We start from the raw sequence: 26,964 nt of genomic DNA on the forward strand, positions 1-26,964 counted from the left end.
GAGCAGAATGGGTAGGCCTATATATATGTGTGTGTGTTTGTGTGTGTGTGGCCACCGTGGCAGGCGCACAGTTTCATATCTTTGTAATAACAATCTAAACTGCAGAAACAGCGAAACACAGAATACAAAAGAAAAGCAAACACACATCCCGCTGGACAAAGAGCCTGAATGAATGTGTGTGTGATTTCAAAATGGCCAAGGACCATTAGCAAAGTTATTCAGACAAAAAAAGTGACTCAACTTTTCCTGTATTGACAAGTTAAGCAGAAGGAGAGAGATACGCTCGCAGAAAAGAAAAAGAAAAAGGGTCCGAGGAGTGGAGGGGCCCACATGTAAGAAAAAAGAAAACGCAGCTCAGTGAAATAAAGTTGACGGCCGATGTCCAAGGCTACGCTGAATCTCGAGCGTTTCTTCGCCGGCTGCCACGAGGCAACTGCACTGTAATGCCACAAACACTCCGCTGCGATAAAAAGGTGAGAATATTTCACAGGAATTCTCAAATAAAACGCAGTACATTTTGTCCCAGAAACTCCACTCCCTGATAATCTCACATTACACACACAAACACACATACAGCACACACACACACTTGAAAGGAAGCAGAAAATCAATAAAAGTACACATAAGTAACTAAGTATATTTACTCAAGTAGGCTACTAATAATTTCAAGGGACTTCTACATTACTTGAGCATTTCCATTTGTTGCTACTTCAGAGGTAAATGTTGTACTTTTACCCCACTACATTCCTTTAATACCTTTAGTTACTTTGCAGATTTGGATTAATAATGAGCAATATAATCAACTCTTAAATCAGACTTTAGTTACACCTGGAGTATACAAAGTCATTAAGACTAGCTGCACCCTTACCAGCTTTGATAACACTTTAATTCATCAATAATTATAAAACATATCATATATATTATTCTGAAATGGAGTAATTTGCATACTAATGAGTAGTATATTTTGATGCTAATACTTTTGTTCTTGAGTAACATTTTGAATGCAGGACTTTTACTTGTAACAGAGTATACACTGATACTTCTACTTTTACTTAAGTACAAGATCTGAGTGGTTCTCCCTCCTAAAGAAGAACAGGACTGCATGCAGACTGCGTGTATTTATATCAGACTGTTCACAAGACAAGCTGTTTGCTGAGCACATGTGAGCTGCATTTTTGCATCACACACACACACACACAATTGTAAGCACACACCCATGCACAAGTATTTGAAATCTTGGCAGGCCGAAACCCGATATGGTACGCTTTGTTCTCTTAATGGTCCTGTTCCGTTTTTATTATCCTGAATACCTGACCCACCTGTACACCCAGGTGACTTTACCCTGCGCGTCGTCTCTCAGGAATCAAGGGAAGATACAGTTTCCCTTTCTATCCCCATTCTTCCCCCTCTATCGACAGCTACAGTTTCAAATTGCTTCCTCCTCTCATGTGTTTCTTCCTTTCTCCCTCCCCCTCCTTATTCTTTCTCCTGCGGCCCATTTCCTGCAGCAGACAAATGATCGGCATTGATGAACACAAGGCCGCATTCAGAGGACTCACGCCCAATCAGAAGTGGAGAAGAAAACAGTCAAGATTTTTTTTTTGTAAGAATCTTTTTTAATGAAACACAAAAAAGGCAATAAAATTAAGATAAATATTTTTTTCCTTTTTGTACATGAGGAAATATTTAAGTCATATTTCCCAAAGAATGACTGAAATTACACAATATATTTTAGTAGGCAATCTCAACCGTACAAAGCAGTTTTTCCAGTGGGTCTTAATAAAAATAAAAAAAGCAATGATGTCGCTTCGGTCAAAACGTGATGTTTACAGCTCCAGTGTTTCTTAGAGAAAATACAGCTTTAAAAAAAGAAAAATCAATTAAAGACCCATAAAAGTAATATTTAAAAATGGAGTTTCACATTCCTCTTAAAGCTTTTGCTTTGCAGTGTAACAGCAACATGTTGTTAAAAAAATCTGTCAATGTCCTTAAAAAAAAGAAAGAAAAAGGCAATCATGATTCCCCCCCCCCCCTCCTGTACATCCTATACACCGACAACCAACAGTCGTCACAGAATTGCATAAACGGTACGATGGAGGAAAACATAAAAAAACACACATACACAGACATTTTTTGGCAAAGCAGGAATAAAAGTGACAAGAAGCGTAATTTTGTGATTTGATCCTTATCTTGTTTTGTCTCTTATCAACATCGCCCCATTGATTGGCTCTGATTGTCCTTCACAGTCACGTGACGCCATTACGGTTGCCATGGTGACCTCAAGTGCATCAGCCCGGGCAGCGTGCAGACAATGTTGCTGCAACGTTTCTCGGAGGCTGTCATAGCAACGCCGGATGAGCACGAGCAAAAACCTCCGTGATTGCAGCGGGTCCCGGATTCAGATTTGATTGATCGGTTTTTCTTTTTTTTTAAATGTCTTTTTTCATATAAATTGTTTTTAATGCGATGAAACTCACAGGTGCTTTGGTATGTTTCTTTTTTTTGATGCCAGATAAATATCTACATTTGATATAGGAATACAGGCTAAAATAGATAAAGGAGATTCTTATAGGATCAGAGGACAGCAGAAACTCGGTTCCTTTTTCCAGTATTTGTATTAAAAGAAAAGCACATTTTAAAACCCAATGGAGTGAAATAAGGAGAGAAAAATGAATTTAGACAAAAAGAGCCTTTTTCTGATTTCCTTAGAAAAACATTTCCCAAACACCCTTTCTACATATTTAAAGTCTTCACATCAGTTGTACAGTTTGACCCCAAATCTCCAATCCTGTTCAGTGCATTGAGAGAGAAGGACACTAACCCTCCCTCTGTCAAAACCCCCCCGATCCCACCCACACACACACCCTAAAAAAAACGTAAATAAAATAATCTCTGCAAAAGAAAACAACAAAAACAAATATATATGTATACTATTTACAACATGTCATATTATACATGATGCTGTACAAAGCGCGCACACACAAGCGCCCATGCACACACACATCTCAAATAAACAATCCAACTACCTGTACATGTGTCTCCGCACCCGCAATAGGTGGGTATGAGAGAGAGAGGTATTGACGTGTATGGCTTGACAGGAGAAGAAATTCCGGTTTTCTGAGGACTGCACGTTTAGTACGGGACAGATTCATATTCAGAGAGTTCCAGATAAACTGCCGAGACGTCATCCCTGCCTGATGAGCGCGGGTGAACACGTGCCACACATTCAGTACAAACACACTCACCGCTAAAGCACTATTTACTTAGAGCTCATTAAATGCCAAACAGGGTCATCGCAGTCACTCTGCAAACACACATTCACACTCTCACACACAAAGTCCGAACTACAGTGTTTTTTTGGTCCTGTTGGGGATCTCCCAATTGTCAAACTACCAGTATAAGACCATTAAAAACCCTCCAAAACCAGTGTGGTTTACAGTAAGTCTCCGAGTCAGTCTTTGCTTTAGACTCCCGCCGTAGTATATCCAAGCGACTGTAACTCCAAAGTGCTCATGTCCTTGGTTCTTTCGTTTCCTTGTCAACGATATCCTCTGTTATTTCAGCCACAGGGAAGGCTGCCGACAACAAGGAGCCTCGGTCCACATCTGATAAAGAGGTTGAACCTGTCACGGATCAGACTTTTCCCCAGAACAAAACCTCTTAGTGCCAGTACTGTCAGGCTTTATCCAGTGTGGCCAGCTCCTTCTCTTCGAGGGACAGATCAACAAGCAGAGTCAGAACTCTTTGTCTTGGTTTCCCTCCGTCCCTAGCTCCGGTCTGGAAGCAGGTTCCAGAATGTAGGTTCGATTTTTTTGGATTTCTCTCTAGCTGGAGGTGCTAGGACACGATAGCCATGCCGTCCGCGCTGATCAGCTGACCCGTGGTGGGTTCGTAGGACCCCGCCAGGTAGAAGAAGTCGTTGGCCGCGCTGCCGGGCTTACGGTCACGCGTCAGGTGATCGTACTCCACCCTGCTGACCACCTGGCAGCGATGGGAGATGGTCTGAACATCGTTCTCATCCTCGTGGCTCGACTGATACAATGCATTCTGGGAAAGATAGACAGGAAGAATGGTTGATTAACAAGGGGGCGTCAATTTGTGTGGAAAAGAAGCAGGGACAAAGGTGGGTCAGATTGCCTTTAAATGGTCCCAAACCTATACAATGTTTATGCCATGAAATGGGCAATCAGTTTGAGGTCAAGAGTAGATAATTAGCAGGATTGGGAAAAAACAAGAATCTATGTCAAGATGTATTTAAAGTAACTGATGCATGCTTTTTTGGGCAACATTTAAAGGGGCCCTATTGTGCTTTTATGTGTTATCCCTTTCCTGTAATGTGTTAAATAGGTTTCAGTGCATTTAAATGGTCCGCAAAGGCGAAAATTCCACCTACTGTATGTTGATAAATCAGCAAGGATATATACAGCCTGAAAACGTTGCTTTCACAAGAAAAGCTGTTGTTTTTGTTTGGCAATATCATTCGTGCCTCATATGTCAAATCCGTTTTTTGTCATGTCTCGTAGCGTGGGTTGTAGTTTGAGTTCCTGCCAGTTGTGATCTTTACTGTTTGCTCAGCCATGATGGATATTTATGCTCATGCAAACTCCTCAGCTCTTTTTCTATTTATTCCAAACAAACCACTATTGCTGTTGCCAAAAATGCATGACTTCCTGTGCGGCAGGAGAGACATTTTTCCTGGGAAAGTCCGATTTTAAACAGAGTATTTAGAAACAGTAAATGATAACATTTTCATGAACTAAAGTGGATGTTCAGCCATTCATAGCGGATGGAAACGGGGGAATAAAAAAGCAGCAAAGAGGTAATATATTTATATGAACATTTCACGGGCTGTTACTTAGACCATTCCCTGTTTTAGAGCAATTCTACTTGCACTCTGCGGCCTTTACCTTGCCATCGCGGTGTCGCTTCCCCAGGCGGGTCTCCTCCGGGTGGTAGAACCACTTGACCCTGACCACCATGCTGGAGCTCCAGGACTCCCAGAGGCTCTCCACCCGGCCCACGTAGGGCAGCTGGGGCCGGCCGGGTGACAGAAACACCGCGCAGTCCCCGACACGCACCGTCTCCTTGCCCCTCACGATGGCCTTGTAGAAAAGCTTGCGGGCTTTACCCTTCAGACCTCTCCTCTGTGGAGGGAAAGGGAGTTAAAATAGCACTCTCAGTCAGTTTATTCAGCGCCGAGGGCTCATTTCACCACCAAAAGTCAATTAAGATTTGTGTTTGTTTTGCTAAACCCAGGCTACCAAAGCACGGTTAGATTTAATACTTCTTTCCTAACGCCAAAAATGAGCTAATGCCCACTCATAACACTCGGATCCTGTTGAGTTACAGGACCATGTTAGCTGGCACACAAATAGTTCCTTCCTTTTGACTGAAACTCATGGAGAAGGGCCTGGCTTACACCTTTATTTCTGCTCTGTCGTTTCATTTTTTTAACCCTGCAGATGTTTACAGAGCAAACAGCGCGGCAGAATGTAAACTGAGAGTGGCAGCGGCTGCTCAAACTGTTTTGTTCTGTTATCTCAGGATCGTGACTTAATAATCAGGATAACACAGTCAGAGAATAAAGCCTCGTAGTGTTGCCAAAGTCTACAAAGACTGAGAAAGTCTGCAAGGACAAATTCTATTTGATCATTGCATTTACTGTATGTAATCAAGATATGACACAGCAGACACAACAGTCTTACTTAAGTTGTGAAGTGAAAGGTTATTGACATGGTTTCGTAATTGTATCACCAACATAACAATGTGTGATAATGGAAAAGTCTGGAATCCATTTCATATGTCTATTTTCACCAGAATAGACGCGTGTGAATTTTCTTTTGACTTTTCGTGTATGTAAAGGGGCCCAAAAATGCGTTCACAGACAAAAAATAATAATCAGAGTGATTTCAAGTATGCTTTAATTTGAATTGTACAAAGCCCAAAGTGTCTTACCTGTGTGGGGTTTCCGGACCATTTCCAGAGCTGGCGTCCAGGCAGAAGAGGTGCCAGGCTGGGCAGAGGCTCAGGTGAAGACATGCGCTGCCGCTTGGCCGGGTCCTTGGAGGAAGATTTCTGCAGCTGGCTCCCTGGGCTGCTCTGCCTCTGATGGTGGCTGCTGGACCCTCTGTCCTTCCTCTTCAGCTGGGCCTTAGCCGTGCTACTGTTAGCCACCAGACCTCCTTTTGACATCAACTCCTTCCTGTCTTCACTCCTCACTTTTGACCCCGAGATGCTACCTTTGGCCCTATAGGGAGCTGAAGGTGAGGAGCTGGAGGGGGCGGAGTCAGGGTTCAGGAGGTCAGAGGTCACGTTTTGTCTGTGTTTGTGTTTGTCCTGCTGGAGTAAGGCGCGTCGCAGCAGCACGGCGGACGACTCTTCATCCGATGAGTAAGAGGAGTCGTTTTCTGACGAGCAGAGGGACGATGAGGAGATGGAGCCGGAGGAGGAAGAAGAGGAGGATGACGAGGAGAAGCAGGCAGAGAGACGGGAGAGAAATCGGCTTCCGCGTTGGGATGCGTCCCCTGCACTTCTCCGTGGAGCTTCAGCATCCTGACCTTGATCGTCGTCTTCCTCATCGAGCTCAGAGTAAGAGCTGGGGCAGTCGCTCTGGTAGTCCAAATCCCCTTCTTGGACTCCGAGACCTGCAGACAGGAGATCCTTCCTCAGAGGTGGAGATCCCTTTGAAATCCCCTCAGATCGGACCCCGGTGATATCTTTCTCTCCTCCTGACTTCTTCCCATCTTTCACCACCATGGCAGGGTGGATGTATCGCAGCGGCGCTCCTGCAGAGGCCGGACTTTTATCCCCTTTCCCTCCAAGTCGTTGTAGCGCCTTTCCATTCTTTGTTTTGGGCGAGGTCACTCCTTCGTGATCGAGCTTCACCAGGAACTGCTTTCTGTCGCGTTCGCTCGGCGGATGCCTGTTGTTAGAAGCCATGTTTACTGATGGGGAGCAGGCAGAGGACGAGACCCCCATGGAGGGTCCAGAAGAGCCAGGTCGCCCCGATCCAGAGCTCCTGGAGGTGGAGTAGCTGTTGGCGATGCTGCTGAAGGAGTCTCCTGCAAAAGGGGAGCCGAAGATGCCTTTAAATGGTGTAGGGGGAGCGAGGAGGTGGGAGGGCCGGTGAAACATCCCCAGGTCTCGCTCTCTCCTCCTCTGGGTCTTACGGGACGTCCCGTTGAAGAGGAAGAAGTCAACTGGAGGTCGCTTCTTGGGCACAGACCAGTTCAACAAGGAAGTGTTGCCTTTGGTTACGGTATCCGTTACTGATGTCGCCGTGTTCGATGTCTTTGGCACAGAGTGGACTTTCTTCGGTCTGCCAACTGAAAAAGGAGAAGAGTTATAATCAGGCTTGGGTTGTAATGGATTACATGTAATGGTATATCGTAATCAGGATACAAAAACACACATTACTGGTACTTTAAGAAAAATAAAAGGGAATTACTAGCAGGATAACAATAGGCGCGTTCACACCGCAGTACTTTTCCCACTTTAGTTCCGATATAGTTCCGAAATGTCGCGTTCACACCAAAAAGAGCCAGAACTCAAATTAGTTCATCAGAACCTTTTTACCCCCTTTTCCGTCAGTTTTCCGTCCCTGCTAGAGAGCAGGTACTTTCGTGGGAGAAAAAGGTTCCTATGTCTGATTGGCTGGGCGAAATGCAAACCACGCCCCGTAAAACTCCCAAAACGTTTTGTGAAGCTGCCATTTTATTATCCTCGCATTAGCATTATTAGCATTAGCATTAGCCCAGCGCACAAACGCAGAGACTAACTTATGGCAACACAAAAGAAAACATGGGAGCGGTGGAGATGAGGAGGTGTCGGCGTTCTGGCGATTTACTCTGAAGGCTTCAGTAGAAGCTACTGGGAGTCCCAGCAGCTTCTACTGAAGCCAGTCCCCAACTCCGGGGACTTCCGGCCGGGGACTTTGGGTGGCAGTATACGCCGTGAAGTTGTTTGCGGCCTGCCAGTAAACCCAAAGCAGAAGAAGAAGAAGTGACGTCAGCGGCTTCATTTGCCTAATCCTCCCTCAGGGACTTATTCCGGTGTGAACGCGATCTGTACTTAGTTCATGAGAACTAAAGAGTTCTGATGAACCTTTGTGGGAAAAGTACTGCGGCGTGAAAACGCCTAAAGTAACAACCCATTTAAAAATAAATATAAATGTATAATAGGAAGGTGTACTTCATTACTTTTATATCGCAATACTTAGATTAGGCTACTAATTAAAACATTTAGTAATTGTAACATTTTTGAAGTAACCCTCTCAACCCTGTTATAATCAATATGAAGTAATGGATCTTGAAAGTGATAATCGTGGAAGAGTTTTGGAGAAACGTTAACCCTTTATCTCTTTGATCTCCACCTAGCCAGGTATATTTCAACATATCCATTACTCAAACTAAAACAAAACCTGGTAAACCTGTCTCTCCCTCCAGCCTTATTGTTACCCGGAGTTTTTGAAGAGTAAAAAGCATGTTGCGTAACAAAAGAAAACACACCGATGACACCTCGTTAACGCGTGATTGATGTGGTCAAATAGAGGTTAAATGATAGGAGGCAAACAAAGAGTTTTAATTTACGAGTCTCTCGGTTTATATCCCTCCCCTGCTCTGACTCGGGGGCATCTGATAAGTGGTTGGCAGTTTGAACTGTAACCGAGGCGGTGTTTGGGGGGATTTTCCAATATTGCCTAAAGGGCTGTGAATGTATTTACTAGTTAGACCAGTACTTCTCAGACAACATCAAATTAACCTTTGGTGTCTGAGGGACGTACAATCCCAGAGTGGATTCCTCAGTGTTATTAAATAAAAACCCATTCTTTCCCACACATATAAAACTAAAGATTCAAGTAGTTTATTTCCCAGAGGGGCCGGTTATCCTGAGTTGGGTTAGTCTCGTCACTTTTTGGATAAAATAGCAAAACTTTAACCTAAAAAGTTATTAATTAACCTAATATTTGCCTTAACCCTTAGGTTAAACCCTCAGGAGACATTGCACCTAATTTGACTTTCAAACACGTATGATTATTATTCTTTTTTATGATCAACGATTTAAAAATACATTTAGATTTTTGCTCCTTGCGACCGCAGCTCTCCTTCTTTTTGCCTGACTGTTGATAAATTCTCAAATTGACCATAGTGACGTAAATATATGTACAGCTAATAGTGGTAACATTTCCCTCACCTGGTCGTTTCTCTTGGGGCCTTCCTGCTGTCTCCTCATTGGCCGGTTTCTCTGTGGGCGTGTCTTTCCTCTCCTGGGTGGAGCTTCTTCGTCCGCGGCAACCAGGTGAGATCAGAAGAGCTGGAGAGGGTTCAACACCTGACGGAGAAAAATGGGTTTAAACAAAAAAATGTTGCTTGATTGTTTCTTTCTTTCCTTCCCTCCTTGCTTCCTATCTTCCTTCCTTTTTCTTTGTTGTTGTTGTTGTTTGTTCTACTTTTGTTTTTTCCTTCCTTTCTCTTACTCTCTCGTCTTACTCACAGCATATTTGGTATCCTGGTGGCAGGAGCCTGATGTTTGTGAGGGAGATCCTTCCTCTGTCTCCATCATCAAACTCCACCATCACGCAGCCCTCCTTCTCCTCCTCACCTGGACTTCCTAAAGCACAACACATAAAACAGAAGACATGAGTTTCTGGAAAGGCACTAGTGTGTGTGTGTGTGTGTGTGTGTGTGTGTGTGTGTGTGTGTGTGTGTGTGTGTGTGTGTGTGTGTGTGTGTGTGTGTGTGTGTGTGTGTGTGTGTGTGTGTGTGTGTGTGTGTGTGTGTGTGTGTGTGTGTGTGTGTGTGTGTGTGTGTGTGTGTGTGTGTGTGTGTGTGTGTGTGTGTGTCTTCCTGTTCACCTCGATGGACGTATCCGGGGTAAAGACAACGAGAGCGCTCACTCCAGTACGTACACACTCGTGTCCCTGCAGTGAGGATGGTCTCGCTCTGGGGCCTCACGTCCAACACCTGGGAAAATTACAAAATGATCTGTATTACAAATGTTTCAGTAGGAGTTTCCAGCGCTAAATAACTACCCCAAAAACTGTGACAGATGCTGGAGCCTGAAGACTGAAACTCACAGCTTCCTGTAGTAGCTGCTCCAGCGAGTAGATCCGCGGGCGATTCCCTCGTTCTCCTTCGATGACAACACTGAATCTGAGAGAAACAAAATGTAAATTAATACAAAATAAAAACTTCTCATGAGTTGACACTTTTTTCCACTACCAGCTGTGTTGGCTGCCACTTCTGTGTATCTTTATAGTTGTCTAGACCTGTTTTTTTGTCAAGACTACCAGAGCTAGTTTTCATAGTTGTAAACCAGAGAACACTGTTGTTGCATTTTGGCATTTTATTGCTTACCTCTAGGGGTTCCAACTATGAAATTGGTAAGCTAAGGTGGTTATCATCTAACATGTTGATGCTTATCGTTTTGGAATCAGCAACCTTGGCTCCTATAAAATTACTTTACCATATAATTAAACTGCAATGCGACTGAAATGTATTTTCCACCCGGATGTATGATTCCAGTCCTACGGATGTTGTTGCGGATTTGCGAAAAATTACAAACGTTTGTTACTTTACTCTACCCTGACATGCTTAATGTTCAAAAAGGTCTTTGTGATTGGTAAACCCCTTCGAGAAGTCCCGCCCTTTAGCCTATCATGTACAATGTGTTCGGGCACTAGCCAATAGAAGCTCGAGTGTCACGTATGTGAAGTAAACAAAGGAGTCCTTTTCAGACCATTTACATGCACACAAACCTATATAACACTACAGGAAAGGGAAAACCCCCAAAAGGCATAATCGGGGCCCCTTTAAATGAAATGACAGTCATCATTTAAAGTGGACCTATCATGCTATATTATAATAATATAGTGTAGGACCATACCTATATAAGGCATATTTATACTTTTTTTTTTTCAAAATACCAAACAGATCATGCATTTTAGCCATGCCTCATTTCGCTCAATTTGCACTTTTTTAGCCCTGTTTTAGCAAGGGCTGATTCTGTGAGAACAGCACCACCTACAGGCCTGGCATATGTACTACAGCATCTCCAGCGCTTTCGAACGGCAATGGCCGTGGCTGTCTCCTCCTGATTGGTGGAGTTGGCCCAATAGCCACTCCACTTGAACACTGTCCTGACGTCAGGACAGTGTTCAAATCTGGATCAGTTTTTATCAGATCCATTGCAGCCCCTTTTTTAGAGATTTGGGTATGGAGGAAAATAGAGAGGGTTGTGTTTTCTGACACTTGGTGAGTTCCCTGGAACACCGGGGACACATATTCATGTATAAAAGACGTACAAAAGTGCATTTTGCATGATAGGTCCCCTTTAAAATAATCTAACGCTGACTTTTGATTTCATGCTCAATACATACAGCAGTTTACTGAGGTCTTTTGCCTAAGGAGATTTGCAATATGTCAAAAAACTAACTCAATCCAAATGTAATCCCATGCTCTTTGGTTGGGAGCGTACTTTTTAGAAGACCAGGTTATTTGCTATATGAAATAGTCACCATGCTCGTTCCCCTTGGAAGGTTGAGGTTTTATTTGGTGAAGGAGTATGAATGTTTTAGCTGAGTGTTTCTGTGGACACACTGCAGGGAAAGGGTCTTACATGTCGGGCAGGTCCAGAGTTTGGACGCAGGCGGCGTACAGCAGCTCGTCCTCCTTGGAGATGAGGATCTTCAGGCCGTCCACCAACATCTCTTTACTCAGCACACAGTTTGGCAGCGCTGCGCAGCGAGGGCGTGGTTCAATGATTGATGGATGAAGAAGATAAAGCGTGAGTGATACATCATTTGTGAATGTGTTGAATAATTGCTATGTGAAGTGAAAAAGGGGGGGCAAAAAGGCAGAGGAGGAGGTGTGTGTGTTCGAATGTGTGAAAAACCTTTTCAAACCTGCATGTAAGTGTGTAATTATGTATGATGTGTCAGTGTTTATGCCTACCGGGTATTCTGCAAGGCATGTTGGGAGGGAGGTGGATCAACTGTATGTCCTCCTCCTCTTCCTCCTCTTCCTCCTCCTCCTCTTCTTCTTCTTCTTCTCCTTCTTCTTCTTCTTCCTCTTCCTCCTCCTCCTCCTCGCCCTCAGAGAAGCTGCTCTCCTCATCCAATCGGAAGCCCTCGTCGGCTGCAAAGCTCTGCAGGAGCCGGCTCACTGCGTGGCCCTTAGCCTGGACAGGAAACAGGATGTGACATCAGTAGGGAGACAACAGGACATGGCATCACTTTATTATATGTTAAAGGGGCCCTATTGTGCTTTTGGGGGTGTTCCCTTTCCTGTAGTGTTATATAGGTTCTTGTGTATGTATTGTACGTGATAGGCTAAGGGGCGGGATATCTCTAAGCAGTTGGCCAATCAAAACAGAGCCGGCCAGCTAACCAATCAGAGCAGACTGGGCTCTGGTTTCAGACAGAGGGTGAAAAGAGTAGGCAGTATGAGAAAAATAAAGAGCTTTATGAACATTAAAGCATGGAGACATGTCACAGAAGAGACAACACATCTAAAAATGAGCAGAATAGGTCCTCTTTAAAATAATCTTTAGTCAACAAGATCAGCATGAAACTGAGTCAGAGTCTTTTCCAGTCAGATGTGGTGAATCTTTCTTTGAGAAGCAACCGCAGGCATTGCTCCTTTTGCAATGTGATACTTCAATTAAAGCCACAGGATTTTCTTTTTCTCACTTGCCACCGTTCACTCAAAGGTCAAAGGTCACATTCAGTAATAACTGCAGCTCTTGAACCGACAGGACTTCAGTGTTTTGCTCAAGGACACTTCAACAGGGCGGAGGCCTACTAATGAAGAAGCTTGAACCCTCATTTGCATTTTTACTTTCTACACACACGCACACGCACACGCACACGCACACACACACACACACACACACACCAGATACTATCCATCTCCAGACCGGTTTAGGCTAGTCTCTCCACAGATGACTGATGGCATGAGATGATGGAAAGTCAGCTCGCCCAACAGGTTTCTGCTTGTTTTTAAGGCTTTCCAAAGAAAAGATAATAATATTCAAATTGAAAGTGTGGGTGTGGGCGTGGGTGTGTGTGTGTGTGTGTGTGTGTGTGTGTGTGTGTGTGTGTGTGTGTGTGTGTGTGTGTGTGTGTGTGTGTGTGTGTGTGTGTGTGTGTGTGTGTGTGTGTGTGTGTATTTTCTCTCTTGAAGTTAACCACATCAGGAGACCATATATTTTAGTGACAGAAGTTTCGTCACCAGAGGGCATGGATGATTATTTATCTGTTGTGCTGGTTAGGTGTGTGTGTGTGTGTGTGTGTGTGTGTGTGTGTGTGTGTGTGTGTGTGTGTGTGTGAGAGTGAGAGTGAGAGTGAGAGTGTGAGAGTGAGAGAGTGAGAGTGAGAGTAGATGTGTGCATGGGTGTGTGTAGGGTTATGGCTGGAGATTATCTTTATACTGTTTGGTTTGGAGTTATGTGTTTTTTGACATTCCCTCACAATGAGTCAAAGACAGGGGTAACCTCGGGGCGTCTCATTGAAATGAATGCGGGCGTCTCGCTAGCGTCTGCCTGCGCGAATACGACCAGCCAGCAGTGTGTTAGCACAGCAGTATGCAAATACACACCTATACAGCATATGGTATATCTGACATGATGACTGATTTACAGATGATGCTTAATATCTGCCTGCAAGGGAGCCAGGGAGTTATTGGTATGTTCTGTAATCTATGGGATTTTCAAACTTTCTGGCAGGGTGCGGCTCATTTCAAGGAAGGATCGAACTTGAGGCGAGGTTTTTCTCCAAATTCCTCATTTGTCCGCCTTTATTTGCATGCATCAGAAGGGAGAAACCTTCTGTGAGTCACCTTATTTTTTTACTTGCATTTCCCTGTCAGCCTGAACCTACCCAGCCTTTTGGTTTGTTCCAAAGAAACAGCCTTAACTCATTCAAAGAGTGATGTTATATCATTTCTTGTAACTCTGTGACAGCAGTAATTTATTGTGATGCTCGTTGAATAACCTTTGCGTCACGCCTCTAAAATTGGCAATTGCATCTCACCTTTCCCTTCTCAGCTCTCTTTCCCATGCACTTCTGTGTGACCTAACAAATATACCACGAAGCCCACAGATTCTGTGCCCTTTAGATGGAGGTTGAACTTTGGAAGAGTCCCACGGCTTCCTGCCCGTTATATTAACTCTAAATATTGTTGATATACCTCACATTGGCACTATATGTTGTGTGCACGTTTTATTGCAATTTCTGAGGAGCACAGGATAAATACATAAAAAATTAACCAGGTATCAAGCGCAGGAAGTTTTGCAAAGTTTGGAAAAGTATTAAAATGTGAAAGACACACTGTCATTCAATCGTTTACCCAGAAGTGCACATGAAGCAGCTGAGGAGGGCAATGCCAGTTTTGAAGGGTGTAGTCGACAGAGAAGTGCCATTAATCACTACTGACAGGAAGTAATTTACTTGGTTGAATACATGTCATTGGAAAAAGTAAAATATTACCGTGTCACTGTAAAATACTGTCTTGTACTGTAAATACAAGACAACACCCAACACTGGTGCTCACCTTTCCCAGAATTCCCGATGAGTTCCTCCTTGCGGCCTCCTTGCTGCTCCTTTTGGCTTCAGTCAGAGCTCCATGGTTCCCCCGGCCGTCCCCAAAGCTGCAGCCCACTGACGAAGCACCCCAGCTGGGCAGAGACGCTCTTTTAGTCCCCTGGTGGTCTGGATGTCCTCTTTCTGAGGAGGAGAGGCTCGGCCTTCTGGGAGCTCTCCTCTGATCTGCACTGGTGAAGCTCTCCATGCCTGAGGGTGAAGAGGACATCGTGGAAATTAGAGTTGGGAAGTAAATTACAATATATATATATATGAAATTAGATAAGATAAAGTCATAGATTATGTTAAATATGGGGAAAAGATTTTAGGTTTTCTTTGACATGGAATCGTAATCAGATTTATTGCCAAGTTCTCACAAACAAGAACTTGGTTTTGGTGTATAATAGTATATACCTAAATTCAATAAGATAAATAAAAATTTAAAATAAGAGCCACGTAATGGAGGCCACATAACACAATTTGATAAGCATATTCTATTATTCTAAATTAGTTAAATTAACAAAAGCTGTTTTAATTGCTCAGCTATGTAAATATCATTAAGATATACACTTGTATTCTTCGTTTAGATGTTAACTTAAAACTTATTCTAGATTAGGGATTGTCGGAAAACAAATGTGCACAAACCATTCATAAAACACATGCAAAACCACCACAAATGTCCAAGTATCCTTCACATTTTGAAACAAATCAAATCTAAAACAATATGGATTTCTCCAAACTCCTCAAATATTAAAGGTCCCATGTCATGCTTTTCCGGTTATTACCCGTCCCCTTGTGTGTTATGTAGCTTTTTCTGCATGTAAACGGTCTGCAAAGTCACAAACCCTCAAAGTACACCCTGTAGCGAGTAAAACTCTAACACAGAAAATACCTGTCTATGCTGCCCCAGAACGCCTCGTTGGAAATTTTTCTTTTTCCATATTTTTCTTCCGGGAACCAAGTGACGTAACGACGACCCGATGGACCAATCCGTGGAGCTCCTCACACACACACACACTCTCTCAGCGGCGAAACTGTGACGCGCTGGGGGGGGTGCTAGTGTAGCCTCGCAGCGGCGAAACTGGTGCGCTTACACTGTAGGTGCGCCGCGTTTGGGGGTGCGGGTGCTAGTGGAGCCTTGCAGATGGGGCTGCTGCAGCCCCCTCAGCACCCCTCCTTCCCGCGTCCATGGTGCTCAGGCTGAGTTCAGGCTGAGTTTCGCGATGTCTCGCTGTCTCGCAGACCCCAAGCAGCCACCAGGAAACTACACCAGTAACCCAGTTCACACTGTCCGCTCCTCACAGCAGCGAGCCGCGCAACGTCCCGCCAACACGGCACCCAGACCCCACGCAGCATTCTCATCTGTTTGTCATTACTGGTGTCATTTTCTGGTTGCTAACAAACGCCATTGTAACACATAATCACTGATGTTCCACTGTAACGGTGGTGGACTCATCAGAACAGAGTGGGCGAGCTGACCAATCAGAGCACAGTGGGCTCATAGGCAGGAGCTCCAACAAGCCGTTTAGGACAGAGAGTGAAAACACATACTATACAGAGATGCTGTATGAGAAACCAATGTGATTTTGGAACATTGAACAATGTAAATCTATTCTAGTAGACAATGGAATTATGATCAGTAGAAATGTCCATGACATGGGACCTTTAATGTTTCCCTTCACTTCAAGTATAAAGCATGTTGACAGCAGCGGATACACAGACTTAAAGTACAAAGGTCTCACCGGGGGGCCCTGGTCTCTTACTGCCGGCTCTCTGGTTTGCTTGGAGCTTGGAGGACTGCGATAAAAAAGGCAGAATCCCGGCAGGGTTTGCAGGAGCTTCTTTAGAGGATGAGCTAATCTGGATGTCACCGGCTCCGTCTTCGCTGTCGTAGCTGCCGTCCTCCTCTTCCTCCTCTGTGGAAATCACAACATCAATATGATCAGTCAGTCAGCTTCAAGTGATCTACATGTAAACACTGTTAGCTAAAGCCAGGGACTCACTTGATGAGGAGTATTGACAGCTAGCTTTCAATATTCCTCTAGCATCTACAGTTCAGTTCTCAAGCCTGTGGCTAAACACTCGTAGCCGTGAATACAAAAGTGAGCAGAGAAATGTCGCCGTTAGTTCAGAATGAAACAAACTTCTCTCTGAGGCTTTTAAAGTGCCATATTTTGTCACATATTAACTCCAAGCTGCATAATAATGAGCGGCTTGTTCCTTAAGTGCAGTGACGGGGAGCAAATGTTGACACACATGCACATATGCAGCACACACACAAATACACACGGTTTGTTATTGGCAGCTGTGTGTCGCTGACTGCAGGGGGTCGTGTCGGGTGTCGACACATCTCTGACACACTTGTCACTTCCATGGCGTTCTCGTCAACACTTTGCCTCAGTCCAACACACACACACACACACACACACACACACACACACACACACTGGGACACACACACACTGGGACACACACACATTCAACCACTGCTTCTCGAGCCATCGAGGCAACGAGGTCGTTCAGATTTGAGCGTTTTCTTTAAGTTCTGTTAGTTTTGTTTTGAGCGTCTTCTCGTCTGAGGCATTTTGTTTTAAAGTCAGGAGGATTTATTTCTCCTCATGTCAAACCTCCGTCAGTTTCCTGACGTTGGGGAGGTGAAGAAGAGGGGAAGTCCAGGGTGTGAGATTCTGAGCCGGGCCAGAGCGAGGCTCACGTTACGGCGCGGTGTTGAGGGCCGGGGTGGCTGTGTTGCATGCCTGTGGCAAGTCGTTAACGGTTTTAACGGTGTGACAGACGAGCTGGGAAGTGAGAGAAGGGCCCCCTCGATGACGGCAGACAACTCACTCTCAGATACTTCATGGGCACACACACACACACACACACACACACACACACACACACACACACACACACACACACACACACACACACACACACACACACACACCACACACACACACACACACACACACACACACACACAAGCAGACACACACAGAGGCATTCTTGAAAGCGAAATCCCACAGTGTCTGGCTGATGTTCTTTCAGCCACCAGCCACAGCTCGACTCATATTTGTAATAACCTGTGAAACTGTGGCTGGAGGACACACCGGACTACATATGAGTGTGTGACAATCAGACACACAGCTTATGTAAGCGTTCAACTGCAGGCGCTTGACATAATCGTATTCAGAAAGTCGGAAGTGAAGAAGGCAGCGGGGCTGCACAATGAATCAAAATGTTAACAAAATCGCAAAATGGACTACGATGCAATATCCAAATCACAGCAAGCACAATATTTGGATAAATATGTGTTAAAATAAATTGTTAAGTATTGTAAAGCTGCCGCGCACGCCTACAAATATACAGTATTTTTTGGTACAGATTCTCTTGAAAAATACTATATTATTTAATCACGATTACATTTAAGAAGTATATATTAATGTTTCCACCCCCTCGCCTTTTTGAGGGAGTCAAAGTGTTATCAGAGCTCCCCAGCACCCCCCCCATAATTCTCACGCTGACCTGAACTGTAACTCACCGTGCTCTGAGCTCTCGCTGTCACTCTTCTCTTCCCTGACTTCCTGTTTTTTGTCGGAGGTCCGGTCGTCCTTGTGGTGAGCTCTGTTGGTGTTGACGGCCATCATCACTTTGGGTTTTCGACCCCTCTTCCTCTTCGAAGTCTGACCAGCTGCCCAGTCGTGCTGCAGGTCTGATGGAGAAACAGGAGGAGGAGTTCAGTGTCTGGCGTATAAAGCACTGATTGTTTAGGACCAAAACGTTGAAATGTGCTATATTAATTAAAGGGGCCCTGGTTTGCTCATTTTCAGGTTCATATTATATTTGTATTTTGTGTCTCTACTGTAACTGCTTTAAAAAAAAGCTATTTATTTTTCTCCTACTGCCTGTGCTGCAGCACCTCTTTTCACCCTCTGTCTGAAACCAGAGCCCAGTCTGCTCTGATTGCTTAGCTGGCTGGCTCTGTTGTGATTGGTCAACCGCTTAGAGATGTCCCACCCCTTAGCCTATCACGTACAATGTGTTGGAGCGCTAGCCAATAGAAGCGTGAGTGTTACAAAGTCATGTCACTATGTTCAGGGGGGGGGGGGGGGGGGGGGGGGTGTGTGTGAGAGAAACTCCCTCTGGAGAGAACTCATAGCCTTTGCAGACCATTTACATGTACACAAACCTATATAACACACTACAGGAAACACCAAAAAGCATCACAGGGCCCCTTTAACTTGCCTTGTCTTGTATTCTTGTATATATATATATATATATATATATATATATATACGCTCCGTCTGTACCCACCTTTGATTCCTTGTCTGCAGTGACTCATGGAGGCGTCCTCCTCCCCGGGGGGCCCTCTGCAGTGTAGCATGCCTGAAGACGATGCACCACGCTGGGCCTTCTGCTTCAGCTGGGTCACCCGCCGGGCGAGCCTGGAGCTCAGGGCGCCGGGCCGACCTCGGTGCTTACAGCGGGCTTTCATCTGCAGACCGGGGGAGGAAAAGCTAATTATTGACAAATGTATTTCCGCTAATTGAAATATCCAGGAAAGAACAAAAACGTTAGCAGCAGGAAGTGGCTGTCACAGTGTGTGTATGGACCAGGAGAGACTGACCTGTGCAGAGCTGTGGCTGGAGAAGACGTGATTGGACATTTTCTTACTGGCTTTTTCCTCCAATAAATCCAACCTGGAAGACATGAAAACACAGCAGAGACACACTTAAATGAAACTTCATCATATACAAACCAGATCACAGAATCAATCCCATCACACATTTCTTTCCTTTCATGGATGATTTTTCTCTGCCTCTCCGCTCTCCCTAGTTTCATCTCCCCTGGGTTCATTCATTGTCTCCCTCTCTCCCCCCTCACTCTTCCGATCTGTCTCATAACTTTGATGAGGTAAGAGAGGGACAACGCTTTTTGACGGCAAACATGGAAATATTCAGTGGCCATGTGAATATATGAAACTCTGCTGAATCAACACATGAAAGGGGTAAGAATGATCTGTTGTGAGGGAGGGAGGAGAGACACAGGGAGACAGAGGGGGGAGGAGAAGAGTTGAGGGGGAAGGGAGAGAGACAGAGAGAGAGATGAAGAAGTCTCTGGGGAGTCTGTCCGTTGACCGGAGCTCCAGGGCTCGATCGATAAACACTAACCTCTATTGAACACTACTCCCCCCTTCCTCTCTCTCTCTCTCTCTCTCTCTGTCATTCCTTCATTGTATGCCTGCTCTCTCTCACACACACACACACACACACACACACACACACACACACACACACACACACACACACACACACACACACACACACACACACACACACACACACACACACACACACACACACACACACACACACACACACACACACACACACACACACACTCTGTTAGCAGCTGGTGTCTGAGGCAGGTGAATCCTATATTCCCACAGAGGGAAGGTTTGGGTCTCAGCATCTCCGCTCCCGAGAGAGGAGAGGAGTGGAGAAAGAGGAGAGGATAGGATAAAGGAAAGAAGAGAAGAGGGGAAGGTGTTAGGAGAATATGAACGTATAGGAAAGGAAAAGAAGGAAGAGTATAGCAAAGGAAAAGAAAGGACATGAGAGGAGGGGATAGGAGGACAGGAAAGGAAAATCTCCCTGCCCAAACGTTGACCTTTAACCCCTCTGAAGCCCCAGAGTTCACCTCATGTCAGATTCTCACCAACAATACGATTTGTTCGCCTGTACACGCTGTAGAGAATATGGCCAAAAAGTATGTATGGTTTTCACTGTTTAGGCTCCACACCACAGGTATATATAAAGGGATCATTTTCCAAATGCTGTTGCTGAAGAAGTTGACTGGCTGCACGGAGCCCTGACCCCGACTCCATCCGACACCTTCGGGATGAATGGGAATGCCGTCTGTCAGTCAGACGTCAATGCGTCGGAATGCTTTAAACACAGTGCTCTTCGGATCATTGAACAGTGGCTCGAAAAACCCCACACACACAAACACTCCTACAGACACACACCTTCCACATGCTGGAAAGCTAAGGGCTGCCTCTGACAATCACACACACTTTCATCAGCGCCTGGCCAGAGGAGCAGAGGTGAGAGAGTAAGCTGGGTTTAAACTTCATCTCTTTATATCTCAGGCTCTGATATTCTCTTAAAGTATTGCCATCACTTCATGTTGTCTATTAACCCCATTTCAACGATTAGTGTGTCCTACTTCTTTCCGAAATGGCACCTCTCTTCAACTTTTGCTTTCCAGAACTGTTATAAACACTTATGCTTCAGGTAAAGTTGGACGAGACATCATACAAACTGTATTTTTCCAAGAAAACCTCAGCCTTTACAGTAAATCATCTGAGGCCAATCTCACAAATGCAAACCTCTGCAGCTTGGAGACAAAGCGTCACAAAGAAATGGGCGCCTAATAAGAGGCATCTTAATGCCCGTGGTTCTGACATTTCACGTTTCACCAATCACATTTCAATGTCCACATACTTTTGTCCATGAAACACACATGTGTGTATCAAAAGGGTTCGTCTTCGGCTTTTGAAAAATGCCTCTACCTCTCACACTCTCGCCTTTTCATTTCAACCCGCATCTCTCTCTCTCTCGAAGATGAAAGCGTAAACAAACGATACATCGCTTGTTATTAACAACAGAGATCCTGCTCAGGCACGTAGCAACCAGCGCTACTAATTAAACAAGTTGTGTGTGTGTGTGTGTGTGTGTGTGTGTGTGTGTGTGTGTGTGTGTGTGTGTGTGTGTGTGTGTGTGTTGCACCAGTATGTATGACTAAAGCCTTTCATTGTCATTTTCATTAGCGCCTTCTAATCATGGTAACCGTGACAAACCCTGAGTTTCTCTAATCATTTTATCAAGGCGAGGGGTGCACATGCTAACAGAGGTGGGGCAGCATGAGAAAACACATTTATCATTATGAGTGTTGAACACAGGCTGTGTGTGTGTGTTTGCAGCAGTGTGCGGGAATGTGTGGCAGCATCCAAGTGTGTGTGTGTGTGTCGAAAGGTGTTAAATAATGTGTGGTTGTGTGTTGCGGCGGGTGGGGGTGTTGTCGAGTCGTTTATCACTGTAATAACTGTGCATCAGGACTTTGTCCGGCTGTATTAATATGCTCGAGGTTCACAGGGAATCGGGACATAATCAATGCAAGTGATAAATATGATTAAAAGTGATTAATGATGATTAATGAAGGTCTCATCTCCATTACTTTCTCTCATTTAAAATCAGCTCCCATCACATACCCCATTGTGTGTGTGTGTGTGTGTGTGTGTGTGTGTGTGCGCATGTGTGTGTGTGAGGCTCCTTCCAGTGCCCAATCAAGCAAATCATCAGCTATAGAGCATTTGAATCAATTCAGCTGAAGAAGAACTTCTTGAAAATCAGCCGCGCCTTTCAGTAAGAACACAAACAGAAATCAGGATGAATGAGCGGGGCTTGCCAATCACACTGATTATACTGACGCAGTATCAGAAGACTGACCTGAGTCTTTTGGAGCTCTCCGAAGCAGCTGGGCCGGGGGCCGACTTTCGCTTGCGGGGGCGACCGGGCCCCCGGCGGGCAGGACTACGAGACGTCTCCTCTTTCCTGCAGAGAGGGAAAGACAAGGAGGAGGAGGAGAGAGATCAAAGATGGAGTCCGGACAGCAGGAGAAATCAGGAGGAAACTTGTATCGGGTCAAACTGCATTAAGTATGAGCAGAAAGTCATGAACAATCAGGGAGGATGCAGCATGACAGCAGAAATGCTGGAATGCACTGCTCAACATGAACAAAGAGAAGTGTGTGTGTGTGTGTGTGTGTGTGTGTGTGTGTGTGTGTGTGTGTGTGTGTGTGTGTGTGTGTGTGTGGGTGTGTGTGTGTGTGTGTGTGTGTGTGTGTGTGTGTGCTCACTGGTGGTCGTGTTTCCTCTGTAGCTTGGCCAGTTCTCTCTGTTTCTCTTTGTAGCGGCGCTGTAGCTCAGCCAGCTGGACACGCATGGACAGCTCCTCCCCTCCCATCGTCTCCATGGAGCCCTTCACTGGGCACACCTGACACACAAACACACACACACACACACACACACACACACACAGATACACGCACGCGCACACACACAGAAAGCAGAGGAATGTCAATGCTGAACACAATCTGAGTTTAACATTCATTGGATGTGAAGTGGTCAGCTTTTGTTTGAGCAGCTTGATGATTGGATAGATCGATCTGTATTTTAGAAGATCTGTCCATGCAGATGTTTATACATGTACATTTATGCTTAAAGTTAAGGTTTTATGGGATATAAAACAAGTGTCAACAGTAACGAGAATTCTATCAGTGATTTAAAGGTTTTTAGGAAAATATTTCTAATAGTATGCATCTAAAAAAATAATGTTTTTGAATAACCCTGAATGCATTTAATATATTTCCTGTAGCCAGATTTATTTCTGGGACTGTTTAAAGAAAAGGTATGTTGATCCACCGTACAGCAGGTGCTTATCGTCTCAAATCAGATTCAGTTAAAATTGAAAATAGCGTTGGTTGATCTTAGACTTTATAAAAATGTACTGTATTATTTTTATTTCTGCACATAACTTCAATAATAAACCACAAAAAATGTACTTCTCATTTAACTAAGAAGCCACAATAGTAATTTAATTTTACCATTGATAATAAAAATGATATTTGTCTGACTACTATTACTTACAACACAGCATACAATACAGAGTTTGCATGGAGGATGTCTTAAGGTTACACTTAATGGTGTTCTGGGCACATTTTCTTAGCCTTCAGTTGCTTCATTTAAAGTAATAGATTAAAGCCTAAAAAGGTAAGAAGAAACACATATATATATATATATATATTCTTCTGGTATCATATTTGGGATGCATTTTTTAAAGCTTAGTAAAATAACAAACAAATAAGGTGCGTGTCCATTGTTCAACAGTTTCAGCATGAATGATTGATGTGTGCATGAACAAACACTAAACATTCAGTGAAGCCTCACCGGCTCGTGGCGAGGCGTCCAGCTGCACTTCCTGCGCAGGTCGAGCCTCGTCCTGATTGGACACTGCCGGTCCGCCCCCACGTTTACAGCCCCTCCCCCCACCTCCAGGGCCCGGGCGGCCGCCAGCGACGCCAGACTGTGGAGGTCGAAGGTCAGCATGTCCTCACCTGCAAGGAGACGGATGGTTTTGGGATTAGATTGAGACATCACAGCGGCTGACACTGCCGTATAAAACGTGCTGCGCGCTCAACGGATTTATTTCTGGAACGATGAAACCGTGCCTTGAAAAGTGGTGATATTTATGATATTAGCTGTGTAGTTTATTTGATGTATACTGGTGTTCCTGCTAAATAGCACACACACACACACACACACACACACACACACACACACACACACACACACACACACACACACACACACACACACACACACACACACACACACACACACAAACACACAGGAGGGAGCGGTAGAGAAACGATCTCTACATCTGTCACTGTCATTAACTCTGTCATTGTCACAGCACCAGCGGATGAAACAGAATATTCATGAGACACACACACACACACACACACACACACACACACACACACACACACACACACACACACACACACACACACACACACACACACACACACACACACACACACACATATTAAAACACACACACACAAACCTAGACAAATCAAACACACTCACTCAACTGAACACACACGTGCATCTAAAACATTTTCGCTGAGCCTCGCAGACATGAGTGTGCGAGGCAGAATTGGAGAGAAGGAGAAGGAGAGGTGTAGGGAGGGAGGAGGGAGGAAGAGGAGGAGGAGAAGTGCAGCGCAGTGAGAAGAAGGGAGGGATGGGGTGGGGAGTAAAGGGGAGGAGAAGCAATAAGAGGCAAAGTGTTTATTGAGCTATCTATTTATTCTCCTACATCTCCTCATTATGGACATGGACAGAATCCAATTTCCCCTTCAAGGAAAGGAGGAGAGGTGATGAGAAGAGAGGAAGGGAAGAAGAAGAGGAAGGGAAGAAGGAGAGGTGATAAGAGAATAGAGGAAGGACAGGAAGAGAGGAGAGGAAAATAAAGGAGGGAGATAAGGAAAAGGAATATGGGAGAAGAGTTAAGAAGGAAAAGAAAGGAACGGAGGAGAGGGAGATGGAGAGAAGAGAGCAAGGACGGAAGAGAGGAAGGAGGAAAGGAAAGGAAAGGATTGAGAAGTAAAGGAAAGGAATGAAATAAAAAGGAAAGGCAAGAAAGGAAAGGAAAGAGATAGAGATGAAATGATTGGAAGAGAGGAGAGAATAGAAAGGATAAGGTTTACTGGATCACTCTCAGTCTGCGCACTGGAGCTGCACGGCCTATTCACTGACATCTGACGTTATTAAAACCTCTGTGTGTGTGTGTGTGTGTGTGTGTGTGTGTGTGTGTGTGTGTGTGTGAGAGACAGAAATGCAGTAAACATAGAGAAAGAAGAGGAAGGATGGAGTCTTCATCCACGAAAAAGAAACAAACGGGTGAGAGAAGGACAGGTGAGAGGGGGGAGACAGAGAGGCTTTGTCCTGTCCCGCCTCACAGAGGTCACCGCCGTCTCATCTGTCAGACCTCTGAGCCAATGGCACGCTCCGATTACCCTGACAGGATGACATCACCGCTGACATCACCACGCCTGGTTTGCAGGATGGCCACGATCAATAGATACCTTCCGCCCACAATGCACCACACACACACATGCCACACACACACACACACACACACACACACACACACACACACACACACACACACACACACACACACACACACACACACACACACACACACACACACACACACACAGTAATAACACCACACTGGGTCCCTAAAGGGTGTGAGTGGTGTAATAAGAGGAAGCACAGGGGAAAAAACGAAAACAGTGGAGGAAAATTAAAAACCATTACAGTTAATATGGGCCTAGTCGTCATTAAGGGCCATTAAGGAAGTTTATTGAGCTGAAACTTAAAGGAGTACTATGACACAAACAGCTCCTCCATGTCTGTGTACATAGAAGTAATGCTGCTCATTTATACTAAATAATTAAGCTATAGTAAAACAATTTTATTTCTCCTTAATGTAGTATTTTTGTCCTTTTTATAACAACAAGATGACGTCATTTATATTAAGGTAAGATATTGAAAGGAGAGTCGCAGCGATTATTTGGCGAGTCAAGTAGAAGAACGTTAAATTATGCAAAAATGGCAGAAAATGCTTTTTAGTCTCTCTATTTCCAATCATAATAGATTCAGAATCGTTAGGATTTGGACTGAATATCAAGAAATGTAAAACAAACTGTCAATTCTTTCACGATTTCCTCGCATTGTATAGACCAGACGATAAATCTAGAAGAATAATCAGCATATTAAGTGTAATAAATAGAAAGTAATTGCTTGTTGCAACTGTAAAGGATACACAAAATTACTCTTTGGCTCAATTTCACAGATGTTACACAAATATTCAAAGGTTTTAAGAGAGACAAAAACTGAAAACACTGAAACTTTAATTAAATGTATCATGTCAACAGATTTCACATGACTGTATTAGGTAGATAATATTAAGTTTAAATAAAGAATATTAGGTTAAACTTAATTGTATTGCTTTTAACTAACGTAATACAGTTATGAGACATTTGTTGACAAAATAAATGTAATTAAAGCCAACGTTTGAGTTTTTCCAGTGTAATGTCAGTGTAGTGTAAATAGAAGTAATGCTGCTAATTTATCCTGGAGGGGGAAAGCATCTCTTGATTCCCTAATCTGTAATTGCGATCTCCTGCAAACGGCTGAGATATCTTCCGCGTGGAGGAGCGGCATTAATGCATCTGTCTGGGATCGGTTTCATCTCCCAAACACATTCAGGATGACAAAACTGCCACGAGCGGTATTAATAATATTCCATGCAGCGCGGACAGGGCGGGTTTCAAATAAATGTGTTGCAATTTGGAGAAAACGTTTTCCACGCCGCGACAGGACTTATTGATTTCACACCTATTACACATGCTAAGCACGTGCGCGCACATGTAAACAAATGCACACACTCGGTATCTCTCTCACACACACACACACACATGCATGCACAGACAGCTGCAGAGCGACTTGTGATTTTTTACACTTATTAATTCTGTCGACAAGGCTTGCAGAGGCAGGATTTACACACAAGATTACATTGGTTTAATAAAAAAAGAAAAAAGAGAAAGGAGAAGCAGGTGAGGGGGGAGAAATAACAAAGAGGGAGGAGGTGGAGAGACACATAGACTCTGATGGAGGAGCGCCGGGATTCATCTGGGATTACTTAACAGCTTACGCACACACTCCGCCGCACATGCACACACACAAA

General features: G+C 44.4%; 1 protein-coding gene across 1 annotated transcript in view; it reads right to left on the bottom strand.

Annotated features, from left to right (window-relative positions):
- Window positions 1-2,015: 2,015 nt before the first annotated feature.
- bahcc1b (BAH domain and coiled-coil containing 1b) overlaps window positions 2,016-26,964 on the bottom strand; it is a 62,012-nt gene continuing 37,063 nt past the window's right edge. The window contains 17 exon segments of the mRNA XM_034119180.1: window positions 2,016-4,047; window positions 4,908-5,144; window positions 5,956-7,325; window positions 9,193-9,330; window positions 9,493-9,609; window positions 9,854-9,962; window positions 10,076-10,151; window positions 11,617-11,734; window positions 11,952-12,177; window positions 14,550-14,788; window positions 16,321-16,494; window positions 18,120-18,290; window positions 18,893-19,073; window positions 19,206-19,278; window positions 22,090-22,194; window positions 22,499-22,635; window positions 23,589-23,755. Of these exon segments, the coding sequence (XP_033975071.1) occupies window positions 3,838-4,047; window positions 4,908-5,144; window positions 5,956-7,325; window positions 9,193-9,330; window positions 9,493-9,609; window positions 9,854-9,962; window positions 10,076-10,151; window positions 11,617-11,734; window positions 11,952-12,177; window positions 14,550-14,788; window positions 16,321-16,494; window positions 18,120-18,290; window positions 18,893-19,073; window positions 19,206-19,278; window positions 22,090-22,194; window positions 22,499-22,635; window positions 23,589-23,755 (3,848 nt within the window). The 3' untranslated portion in view covers window positions 2,016-3,837.

This window comes from Trematomus bernacchii, unplaced genomic scaffold, assembly GCF_902827165.1.
Source record: "Trematomus bernacchii unplaced genomic scaffold, fTreBer1.1, whole genome shotgun sequence".
In the NCBI taxonomy this organism is placed as follows: Eukaryota; Metazoa; Chordata; class Actinopteri; order Perciformes; family Nototheniidae; genus Trematomus; species Trematomus bernacchii.